We start from the raw sequence: 12,818 nt of genomic DNA, 5'->3' as shown, positions 1-12,818 counted from the left end.
CACCGGCTTCATTCCTTAATCTCTATCAGGAGAGGAGGAATGAATTTTCAAAGCGCGCAGTAACTCCGGACAAGTTCTTCTCAATCAAAAATCAATTTCTGCCCTCCCTAATTGAGATGAAGGAATGAAACCAAAGCCTACCTATCGAGAATTGTATTTCTAATGAATGACATCGGTTTCACTTCTTAATTTCAATTAGGAGCAGAGAAATGAATTTTCAAAAGCGCGGAGTAACCCCGAACGGCTCTCCGGTGTCGAGTGAGCCCGGAGGGGCTCCCCCGATTGGAAAATTCATTTCTCCCCCACTAATTGCCATGAAGGAATGAAAGCAACGTCTGTCGATCGAGAATTATATTCTCAATAAATGACAGCGGTTTCATTCCTTAATCTCAATTAGGAGCGGAGGAATGAATTTTCAAAGCGCGGAGAAACTCTCGATAAGTTCTTCTCATTAAAAAATTCATTTCTCCCCTCCCTAATTGAGATGAAGGAGTAAAACCAACGCCTGTCGATCGAGAATTATATTTTTCATTCCTTAATCTCAATTAGAAGCGAAGGAATGAGTTTTGAAAAGCGCGGACTAACCCCGAACGGCTCTCCGACGTCGAGTGAGCCCGGAGGGGCTCTCCCGANTGCGGAGAAACTCTGGATAAGTTCTTCTCATTAAAAAATTCATTTCTCCCCCCTAATTGCGATGAAGAGAATTATATTCTCAATAAATGACAGCGGTTTCATTCCTTAGTCCCAATAAGAAGCGAAGGAATGAGTTTTGAAAAGCGCGGACTAACCCCGAACGGCTCTCCGACGTCGAGTGAGCCCGGAGGGGCTCTCCCGATTGAAAAATTCATTTCTCCCCCCTAATTGCGATGAAGAGAATTATATTCTCAATAAATGACAGCGGTTCCATTCCTTAATCTCAATTAGGACCGGAGGAATGAATTTTCAAAGCGCGGAGCAGCGTTGCCAACCAGGGAGGCTCGGATCATGGTATGTCGAGGGGAAAAAAATTGTATTCTGCACAGAATAACGGTATCGATGGATAAAGTAGAATTCTTGTCGGTAATTTGAAAATATTCAGTTTGGTCAATTCTCTCTTTTTTGTTTTAATGTGTATACTTTCTCACATCAATCAAACTCTGTAATATAAACTCTCTTAATACAAATAATGCCTTACACAAGTGCAATGCGTTAGATGAATAAATTCATATTCCTTCGTATCCTTCTTTTTTCCCCAACGCTTTTCCACGAATATACATATCAACTTTCGTCAAATAACTTTTCACAGTCGACTTCATCCTCCGCAATTACGTTCGAGTTAATAGCGTTTCCACCAGAATTTCCCGGTTTCTTTGGTCCATACAGGGAATCTTTGTTCATCCTTGATAACATACAGCAGATGGTCGAAATCCAGGACATCCTCCACTTGATTTCATATGTTGGCTAGATAGAACAATACCACGCATCGTGGGTACAATTAGACGATTTCGGACTTTAGTTTTGGAACGATTAATTTTGGAGAAAACTCTCTCACTGTCACAATTGGAATGAGGCAGTGATAAAATAGCTAGGACCGTTTTAGCTAGATTGTAGAACAGCAATTCGCCTCCTTCGGTCTTCACTGCTAATAATGTCGCCCACAATTGATCAATCTCCATAGATTTCAATTGTTCCACTTCGTCGAAGGAATATCCAGGTAATGCACACCACTCATCATCGACAACCTGATGCTGCTCCTTCTCAGAAAAACTCCGGGTAAGATGGATAGAATTTCAAGTAGAGAGGGATTTTTTTCTCTCTCCACATTAGACAATGCATACTTTGGTTTGAATATTTTCTGTTTCTCCAAGCATGGAGAAAATCTTTGTACAAGTCAATCATCACCTCATGGAGATCAGTGATAACTACTTTGCTCGATTGGAAATATTGATTGGCTCGTGTGAATTTGGGCAGTGCCCATTCTAGAAAGAGAAGATGTAATTTGATGCATGGATCGTTCAGAGCTTTGTGGATGGATTCTGCAGCAACTAATTTCAAATCCAGCCACTTCTCATTGAAGTAGAGCTGGAGAGCAGACCATTGTTCAAGGATTCTATCGACTACTGACACTAGTGTTAGCCATCGAGTTTGGGAAGGATGGAGCAGTTGGTGAGTTTCTGTATCCGTGAAAACTTGAAATTCTGCAAATTCACATTGTCGTTTTGCACTAGAGCTGAAGAAATTATAGACTTTACTGGCTAAATCTTCAACTCGTCGAGATAATCGTGCACATGCTTGACTAGCACATAAGTGCAGAGAGTGACCTATGCATTTCATTAGAGTTATACGGGGAAAATCTCTTTTGAAGCGACTGGCAACTGAATTTTTGGTCCCCATCATCACGTTACATCCATCAGAAGCGGAACCAATTACATTCTCTTTGGGTATTCCTTTCTTCCCAAGACTGGAAAGGATATTCTGATAGAGGTGCTCAGCGGTAGCACTTGTTAATTTCCCAAGTTCCAAAGCCTGAACTAAGTTCCAGAATTTTGTTACAATACCCCCTCGCTCTTCATCAAAATACCTCACTAATATTCAGCTGGTTTTTGTACAGGAAATGTCTGTGGATTCATCAGTTAAAACACTGAATTTCGATTTCAGTAATTTTTGTGTCAGTTCACTCGCTTCAGTTTCTCCAATTACATTCCTCACTATCATAGGTGCCTTGGTCCTCGTCAGAGTCATTTTCTCAATGATCTTAGAATCAGGAACACGATCTTTCAAGAGCTCGACGAGATGATCCATACAATTAAAGGCAACATCATGCTCAGCAAAAAATACTGCCAGTTTTATTTCAAGACTTTTTGCGGCTGGTTCTAACTTCTCGTTATCATTGTTGCGGTTGATGAACTGAGTCATAGTCATTTTAGTTGATTTTGAGGAGTTCTCATTTTCAAGCTGTCTTTTAGTGTTTTCATGAGTTTCCAAGAGTGATACATCCGCAGTATAATCCTGGTTGCAAAATTTACAGTGGGCTTTATAAACATTATCTAGAACAGCTCATAGCCAATTATTAAATGCAGGCAATCCCAACCAAGCGTCGCGAAATCTCTGAGCAAATTTCTCCTTTTTCACATTTGCGGCTTTACGTTTCCTGTTTGGAGGAGTTTGCAAAGAGTCTTGGTCATTATTCATTGTGTAAATCGAGAAGGAGAGTAGAAAATATAACCCAACTTTTCAAATTTCAGTCATTCATCATTTCTTCAAATTTCCTTGATACAAACCGTAATTAATTCGTTCTACAATTAAGATATTCAAGATTTTTATTTGGGGCAAATTGAACAGAATTAAATTCAACGAGCGGAAACTTCAGTCATTCGGCAACAATAGATCGCCTAATGCTCTGGAATTCTGTGAAATATAGCTGAGTAAGATTACCAGCAGTTCACGTATGAGTCGGACTCTCGCATTGGCTAATCGTTCAGCATTGAAGAATTCCATTGGTTCAAATCTTTGCTCGATGAAAGTGAGATTATCGACTGACGGTTTACCGTATTTTCATGGCGTTGCTGAGCTAGTCAAGTCATGAAAGTGGCCCCTCTAGATGTCGTTTACTCATTTCAAAATGAACCGTGAATTTTTAAAATTCTCCAATGACTTTGACCAAAAAATGATACCAGAAAATCACCCACTCAGGGGACAAACAAGTGAGATACCATGATACCATTAATCCCATTATGGTACATGGTATGGGTACCTGAAATCCTAGTAGAGATACCAGGAAGATGGTACGGTTGGCAACGCTGGCGCGGATTAACTCGGGGCAAGTTCTTCTCATTCAAAAATTCATTTCTCCCCTCCGTAATTGAGATTAAGAAATAAAACCGGTGTCATTTACTGAAAATACAATTCTCGATCGGTAGGCTTTGGTTTTATTCCTTCATCTCAATTAGGGAGGGGAGGAATTAATTTTTGAATGAGGAGGACTTGTCCAGAGTTACTCCGCCATTTGAAAATTCATTCCTCCGCTCCTAATTAAGATTAAGGAATGAAACCATTGTCATTTATTGACAATTTAATTCTCGATGGATCAGCATTAGTTTTATTCCTTCATCTCAATTAGGAGGAGGAGAAATGAATTTTTCAATCAGGGGAGCCCCTCCTGGCTCACTCGACGCCAGAGATCCGGTCGGGGTTACTCCGCGCTTTTGATAATTCATTCCTCCGCTCCTAATTCAGGTTAAGGAATGAAACCGGTGTGATTTACTAAAAATATAATTCTCCATCGATAGGCGTTGGTTTCACTCCTTCATCTCAATTAGGGAGGGGATGAAAGAATTTTTGAATGAGAACTTGTCCAGAGTTACTCTGCGCTTTGAAAATTCATTCCTCCGCTCCTAATAGAGATTAAGAAATGAAACCGTTGTCATTTATTGAGAATATAATTCTCGATCGATAGACGTTGCTTCTATTTCTTCATCGCAATTAAGGGGGGAAGAAATGAATTTACCAATCGGGGGAGCCTCTCCGGGCTCACTCGACGCCGGAGAGCCGTTCGGGATTACTCCGCGTTTTTGAAAATTCATTCCTCTGCTCCCAATTGAGATTAAGAAGTGAAACCGATGTCATTCATTAGAAATACAATTCTCGATCGGTAGGCTTTGCTTTCATTCCTTCATCTGAATTAGGGAGGGCAGAAATTGATTTTTGATTGAGAAGAACTTGTTCGGAGTTACTGCGCGCTTTGAAAATTCACTCCTCCTCTCCTGATAAAGATTAAGGAATGAAACCGCTGTCATTTATTGAGTATATAATTCTCGATCGATGAGTGCTGCTTTCATTCCTTGATCGCAATTAGTGGGGGAGAAATGAATTTTCCAATCGGGGCAGCCTCTCTGGGCTCACTCGACGCCGGAGAACCGTTCGGGGTTATTCCGCGCTTTTGAAAATTCATTCCTTCGCTCCTAATTGAGATTAAGAAGTGAAACCGATGTCATTTTCTATCGGTAGGCTTTGGTTTCATTCCTTCAGCCCAATTGGGGAGGGGAGAAATTAATTTTTGAATGATTTTGGGATGTTTTGACCAAATTTGCGGAATTTCGAACAGAAAAAATTAAAAATGAAAATATATCTAGGACGAAACCCAACTTGTATGAAGGCTCAAAATACTTATTTCAATTATAAGAATCTTTGAAAAAAACATGAGGAAAATCAAACGTGACGTAATTTCGAAAATTCGAGTTTTTCAACTTTTTTTTTGGAAATTTCGTAATTATGAGCACTTACGGATTGGATAAAAAACTTTACCCATAATATTCCTATAGGTGGTAGAAAATTGAACATTTTGACACATGGAATATCAAAATCGGATAAATAGAACCCGAGATATTGGAGAAAAATTAAAAACTACGAAAAACTCATATCTCCGAAGTGAGCTGCCGAAAAAATATGAAAAAAATTGATAGTTTTTTTAGTCCCCTAGTTGTAGAAAAAATCACCAGCAATTTCCAATAGAGTGAGGCTCAGCCGTTGACTCAAAATCAAACATTGAAATCTCTCTTTTAAAAATCCATTAATTACTCCTCTTTAAAATTATATAAATTCATAGCAGGGATGGGAAAATTGAGAATTTGGCGTTCCTGAACATTAAATTACATTTTTCTTTCGTATTTTAAGAAAAATAATTGGAGATTACAATTGAATATCAAGTTGTATATCAGTAATCCATTAATCCTTTGAAATTTATAATTCTTCTGAATCGATTGGGAAATACATGAGTTTTTATTAGCCCTAATCGCAAATTACCAAAATATTCGAAGGAATTTTCAATGACCTCTACTAACTATCGGCGATAGAAATAATCTAATAAAATGCCATTGGAGAATAGTTGACTCACCGGGAATTTGATTTCTCAGATTACAGATTATTGAATAATAAATATTCAGAATACCGAATTACTGGAATGGGCAACTAATTTCAGATTGTAGTTCTCCAAATTACATGGGTAATTTCGAATCTGACTTCGACGATTTTCCGGTTAGCTAGATAATTCATTCGTTATTTCCCAATTACTTAATTGACGGGATGATTCACTTTAATATTTCCAAATTCCCTTCTGTAATTTGGAATTGGACTAATGACACACAGAGAAAAAAAAGGAAATTCAAGATTTTTTTTCTACATTCTCGAATCTGCAGTTTAGAATTTGCATCCGGGTAAAATTTAGAAAGAAAACAAATAATTTCAGAAAATAAATAAATGAAATTAATCAACCAAAAAATGATGGTTTCAAGGCAAAAATATTCTGGAATCTATCGAATTAGGGGATTAAGTTCCCCTAATTCGATAGAAATGTGTTAAAGAGGGGAACCTCTTTAGCACTTTTTCGAAATGAAAGACATTTTCAAAATTTTGAATTGAACCTTTAAAAAAATGGAAAAAAATTGTCCTAAAAGGTTGGGCTCAGACGATTCAGCATTATCTAAAACGTGCAGATTCATTATCCCCTAAAGTGGACAATTCACGTGAGTTGTGCCAAAAGGTCGTATAAACACTTTCCCAGAGGATATGAAATCTCCACGTTTCAGATGTTTCTGAGTCATCTGAGCCTATCTTTTCGGAACCGAACTTTTTATTTTTCTACAAGGAATTTGAAATCTCCACGTTTTGGATGATGCTGAGTCATCTGAGCCGAATTTTATACGACAATTGTTTTAATTTTTTTAAGCGTAATTTTGGACTTTTTCGAAAATTTGCGTCAAAGGTCGTGAAAACGCTTTCCCAGAGGGAGAGGGGGGGAGGAGATTGGGCATTGAGAAATCACAAGCTTTTAAAATTGAGTTGATGAGTTTTTCCAAAATATCTCCGAAACTAAAGGACACCGCGAATTTTTACGGAAATTTGGAGAAGAGGGCGTGTACATTGAGAATTCGCAACCAAAAAAATTGAGTCGGTAAGTTTTTCAAAAATATCTCCAAAACTAAAGGAAATACACAATTTTTACTGACAATTTGGGGCGGGAGGGGGGTAGGAAGTTTTATTGAATTCTCCATTCTCCAAAAATTCTAAGAGAATTAGAATTTAGAGAGAAAAAATTTCCGCTTGACCCAGCCGGGAATCGAACCCGGGTCTCCCAGATACGCGCCGGGCACTCTTACCGACTAAGCTACCGGGAACCACAGAAATTCACTCTCAAATTCACCTCAAACACCGCCTAACCTCCTTTAGGCNCACCGCCTAACCTCCTTTAGGCATTAAAGAGATCCTTGCATTCCTTTGAAATTTCTCTTTGAAAATTCATTCCTCTGCTTCTAATTGAAATTTCTCGGAACTCGTTGAATTACTCAGAAATTTCTAACAAATCCTCCAATTTCCACTGAATTTCGAGGAAGTTCTCGAATTCTCTTGGAATTTCTAAAAACGTCCAGAATTCCGGCGGAATCACTTGAATTTCCGTGAAATATCTTGAATCTTATCTAATTCATTCCCCCAAACTTGAAGAGACTCCCTGAATTCCTTTGAAATTTCCCGAATTTTTTCGATTGTATTGAAGTTTCTAGGAACTGCTTGAATTTCCATGAAATTCCAAAAAAATCACCCTGAATTCCCTAGTGATTTCGTGAAAGTTCTCAGAATCACTAGAATTTTCTTTAAAAAAACCTTAATTTCCTTTAAATAATGAAAATGGCTGAATAGCCTCCAAATTTTCAGAAATTTCCTGAATTTTGTTGTTTATTTATAACCTTACTTTGAGGATGGAGAACAATATGTAAAAACCCTAGAGGGTGAATATAAGAGGTGATAAAAACCCGGCAGGGTGTATCTCAGGCGAATAAACTAATGAAATGAAAGACAGTCATTGATTAAAGTATGGGACTTATAGAAGTGTCTGTGATAACTAGCTAATTTTATGTAAAAAGTTATGCTTGAATTTACTCAGAGCTTGTTGGTATCGCTTACCATATAATACGTAATCTACGTTCGATAATATATTGAGAAATACAAATTTTCTATTTTCGTTCTTCCATTATTTTTGTACATAGTTTCCCTGAGTCAATCATGCATTGAACTCTCAGTTTATAGTGCGATGAAATGATTTTTCAAAATAAAACTGCAGTAATACAAATGTCGAATTTATTTGTGAAAGACATTCTTGGAAAAATTCCTTTTTAGGCACTAATTGTGGAGAAGGGCACGTGTGGAGAAAGGCACGTGTTAATTAAAATAATGATCATAATGAGGGTAAGGAAAAAGGTCAGAATTAGGGTCAAAAGTAAGGGTAAGAATAAGGGTCATAATGAGGATCAAAAATACTGGTCAGAATGAGTCTCAAAAGTAAGAGTCAGAATGTGTGTCAAAAATAAGAGTCAGACATGAAGATCAGGATAAGGGTCAAAAATAAGCTCCACAATGGGGGTTAAAGATAAGGGTCCGAACGAGGGTCAAAAATAAGGGTCAAAGAGAGTAAAAAATAACGGTCATAATGAGGTTCATAATGAGGGGCAAAAATACTAGTTACAAAGAATGTCAAAAATGCTAGTTACAATGAATATAACAAATGAAGGTCATAATAAGGGTCAAAAGTAAGGGTCAGGATGAGGGTAAAAATTAGTGTCATAATGTGGCTCAAAAATAAGGGTCTGAATGAAGGTAAAAAATGCTAATCAGAGTGAGAGTCAAAAATAAGGGTCAGAGAGAGAGTAAAAAATAGGGTCATAATGAGGGTCAAAAATACTGGTCAGAATGAGTGTCAAAAATGAGGGTTAAAAATATGGTTTACAATGAGGTTCATAATGAGGGTCAAAAATAGTAATTACAATGAATGTCAAAAATAAGGGTCAGGATGAGGGTAAAAAATAATGATCACGATGACGGTCATGGATAAGAGTCATAGTGAAAATCTAAAATATTAGTATTTATATTATTACCAGGGCCCCGAACTTCACGTGATTACCATTGTTATCAACAATCATTCAATTGTTATTGACAATCGTAATAGGGCGAAGTTTCGGGCCGTGGTTATAACATTTCAAATTCAGCAACATTCTCCCGCCAAACGCTGCCGACTTGACCGACCCAGTCAAGAAGTCGACACTGCCGCCATCCCACGGCATTCCCCCATCGAGCCTTCTCACGCTATCAATCATTTTTTCGCATTTATTGTAATTAACCAACTAAAGGGGTTGAATTGCAACAAATTACTCATCTTTATTTTTTAAATTATTTTTGGAACCCTATTTCAGTCATTTTAGACGTTTTTTACCCTAAACCAACATCCATGTAAGCATCCCTGGAAGCATCGATGCAACTACATGGATACCGCTTCGCCAGGGGGGATAATGAATCTGCACGTTTCAGATGATGCTGGATCGTCTGAGTCCAACCTTTTGGGACAATTTCTTTCCATTTTTTCAAAGTTTCAATTCAAAATTTCCAAAATGTCTTTCATTTTGAAAATGTGCAAAAGAGGGGAACTTAATCCCCTAATTCAATAGATTCCATAATATTTTTGTCTTGAAACCATCATTTTTTGGTTAATTAATTTCATTTATTTATTTTCTGAAATTAATTGTTTTTTTCCTAGATTTTAGCCGGATGCAAGTTCTAAACTGCAGATTCGAGAAAGTTGAAAAAACAATCCTGAATTTACTTTTTTTTTTCTCTGTGTGATTATTCCAATTCCGAATTACAGAAGGAAATTTGGAATTATTAAAGTAAATCATCCCGTCAATTAAGTAATTGGGAAATAACGAATGAATTATCTAGCTAATCGGAAAATCGTCGAAGTTAGATTCCAAATTACCCATGTACTTTGGAGATCTACAATATGAAATTACTCGCCCATTCCAGTAATTCGCTCTTGTGAATATTTACTATTCAATAATCTGTAATCTGAGAAATAAAATTCCCGGTTAGTCAAATATTCTCCAATGACATTTTATTAGATTATTTCTATCGCCGATAGTTAGTAGAGGTCATTGAAAATTCCTTCGAATATTTTGGTAATTTGCGATTAGTGCTAATAAAAACTCATGTATTTCCCAATCGATTCAGAAGAATTATAAATTTCAAAGAATCAATGGGTTACTGATCTACAACTTGATATTTAATTGGAATCTCCAATTATTTTTCTTAGATTACGAAAGAAAAATGTAATTTAATATTCGGGAACGCCAAATTCCCAATTATCCCATCCCTGATTGGAAGTGTAGAGAGTGGTTGATTAAAGAAAGTTTGATTGCATGTGTTAGAATGTTGAGGAAAAGCTGGGTTAGGATTGCGAGGTGTAATTGACTTATCTGTCAAAATTTCCATTAATTCATCGCGCATGTTGTGGACCTCCTTTCGGACTGAATTTTCGATAGCTTAGGTGATGGCGGCTTCGAATTGACGTTGGAGTATCGCTGTCATATGTGTCATCATCTCCGAAGAATTTTTTGTCAAGTATTCCAAGATACTGTCGTTGTTAATTCGGATAGAATTTTCCACAAAACTCTGTGTCTCCACTTCTATCCGCGACTTCCAATTTTGCCCATATTGTCCCAAACAATCGGTGACATGATGTTTTAGGTCTCCTATTGCTGATCGGACCTCCTCCTGAATTCCAAGTTGGATTCCAGTAACATCCAGAGCGTCCATGAACGTAGGATTCCTTAAACGGTGGGCCGTTCTGACGTCGAAATTTCTGCCTCTCGGAAACTGCATTTTTAATCAGTAATCCACAAAATTTTTCTTCAAAACAGGTTTACTCTACACTTTAATTTCTGACACCAATGTTGAGTTATACGCGATTAATCAAACAAAGAGTTTATTAAATAAGTTCGGAGCGAAAAAAACAGTAAAAGATATAATAAAATAAAATGACACGTCCGCAGACTCTAGATCAAGATCAAAAGTATAACGGGAAAGAAAGAGACGATCATACATGAAGGTGGTTGAGAGGGAGGAAAAGGGCAAATACGTACAATATATATACCCGTTAAATTTGAACTATTACAATACTTCCATTCAGACGCAAAATAGACGGAGCAATAGAAATCCAATAGAATTCGCTAACGAATCCGCTAGGTTTTTCTAATAAATTTTTTTGTACGTAAACGTATAGGCAAACTCAATATAAAACCTCACAATAAATGTGACAATATTTCTATAGAAAACATCTTAATAGGATAAATCATTTAGAAAAATAAACATCTATCGACTCTTTTCTACAGGTTTTTTTTCATTTTCGAACAATGAAACTGGATGGCACTGTCATTGATGACAGTAAAAAGATGGGAAGACCCATGGAATTAGTTCTTGGGAAGAAATTTAAACTGGAGGTGTGGGAGGCCATCGTCCAGAAAATGGCACTCAACGAAGTCAGTAAATTCACGGTCGATAAAAGCGTAAGTAACATTGTTGGTTGAAACATTGAAAAATTATCAATTCGGCGCCAACTACCAATTTCAACATTTTCCAGTTAAACTTTTTGTTGAACTGAAAATGTCAGGAAATGGAAGGTAAAGCCTGAGTAAAATTGAGTGACATTGCGTTTTTACTGTCGTAGCTAGTGTCATCATACCCATTTGTCTCCAAAACGCTCAGGGAAGTGGGAAAATCCCAGAGTCAAAAGATTAACACACATTGCTGTGGGGTAACTCTGCAAAATGAAGGAATCGGATATCCTGATCTTAACGAATTGATAAAAAATTCAGAGGATTTGGAATTCATACTAGGTTTGTTTCTTCATTTATTCATAATTCTTATTTACAGGAGAAAATAATTAATAACTAATTAAAATAGTCATTCCTACCTTACCTCTTCCTATTTATCTCTAATAGTTTTACAAATGGACACTAAAAAATATTTTATAGAAAAAATAACTACAATTGGCCTTTTCTATCCGACTTATTCTATGAGATTCTTCGTATAAGTTGCTTGGCCTAAAATTTCTAATTTCCTTTGTTTGATGTTTTTTTGGGAGAGTTTTTATGGAAAATATGTCAAGAGATTGAGACTTATAAAAAGATGAAATTCTATTCCTTTTTTTCTATAAAGTAGGATTCATTGAACATTTTCTTCTAATGAAAATGTATAGAAAAGCTACGGAATTTTTCAATAAAATTTTCTAGCGAATTGGATAGCTTCTCTTTTAAATTTTTTCGTACACGTAGAAATACAATTTTCGCGAATATTTCATTTTTTAATGTAACGAAGTTGTTATTTCTTCTTTTTGAAAAGCCATAAATTTCCTTTATTTTTATCATTCATTTCTTGTCATAAAAAAATGATTCATTTCCTTTATTGAAGCTCCTTTCAACGAAAAAATACAGTTTAATTTTTTTTTTAGAATTGGTTGAAGTTGTTCCACCAACTGAATACGAGCAAGAGTCGTGGCAAATGACTGAAGATGAGAAATTGAAAAATGTGCCTTTGCTTAAAGAAAAGGGAAACGAAAAATTTAGGATGCAAAATTATGAAGAAGCTGCTAATAACTACGCGATGGCCATTGGAATGCTGGAGCAGTTAATGTTGAGGTAGAATAACTTATTTGTCATTTACCCTAGGAAATGATCAATCCCATCAATTCGTAGCTCACCCGTTTTTCTTTTTCTGTAAGAAATTTCAAAATCGGTGATGTCTTCGTCTATTGTGCTGATGAGTTTACTACTTCAGTTTTAACGTAAGACAAGCGGTTAATTGCATTTTTCAATAAATGAGAATAGTTATTGTTGCTAACAAATTAACAATTTTCTTCCGAATGGGTTCTCTTTTTAAAAATTCTCGTTTCACTATTCTCTTCTTCTATTTTTTCATGTTATAATACTATCATCAATTGAAATGTTATCAAAATTTTGCAT

The 12,818-nt window shown here is 36.4% G+C and overlaps 1 protein-coding gene across 1 annotated transcript in view; it reads left to right on the top strand.

The window, feature by feature from the left end:
* Positions 1-12,494, top strand: part of LOC107045101 (AH receptor-interacting protein) — a gene marked incomplete at its 3' end in the record, with an annotated part of 58,832 nt that extends 46,338 nt beyond the window's left edge. Inside the window, 3 exon segments of the mRNA XM_015267235.1 lie at positions 11,190-11,363; positions 11,525-11,693; positions 12,308-12,494. Of these exon segments, the coding sequence (XP_015122721.1) occupies positions 11,190-11,363; positions 11,525-11,693; positions 12,308-12,494 (530 nt within the window).
* Positions 12,495-12,818: the final 324 nt, after the last annotated feature.

This window comes from Diachasma alloeum, unplaced genomic scaffold (genome assembly GCF_001412515.2).
Source record: "Diachasma alloeum isolate Michigan unplaced genomic scaffold, Dall2.0 Dall_scaffold_00876, whole genome shotgun sequence".
NCBI lineage: Eukaryota > Metazoa > Arthropoda > Insecta > Hymenoptera > Braconidae > Diachasma > Diachasma alloeum.
This window is presented reverse-complemented; position numbering and strand designations above follow the sequence as displayed.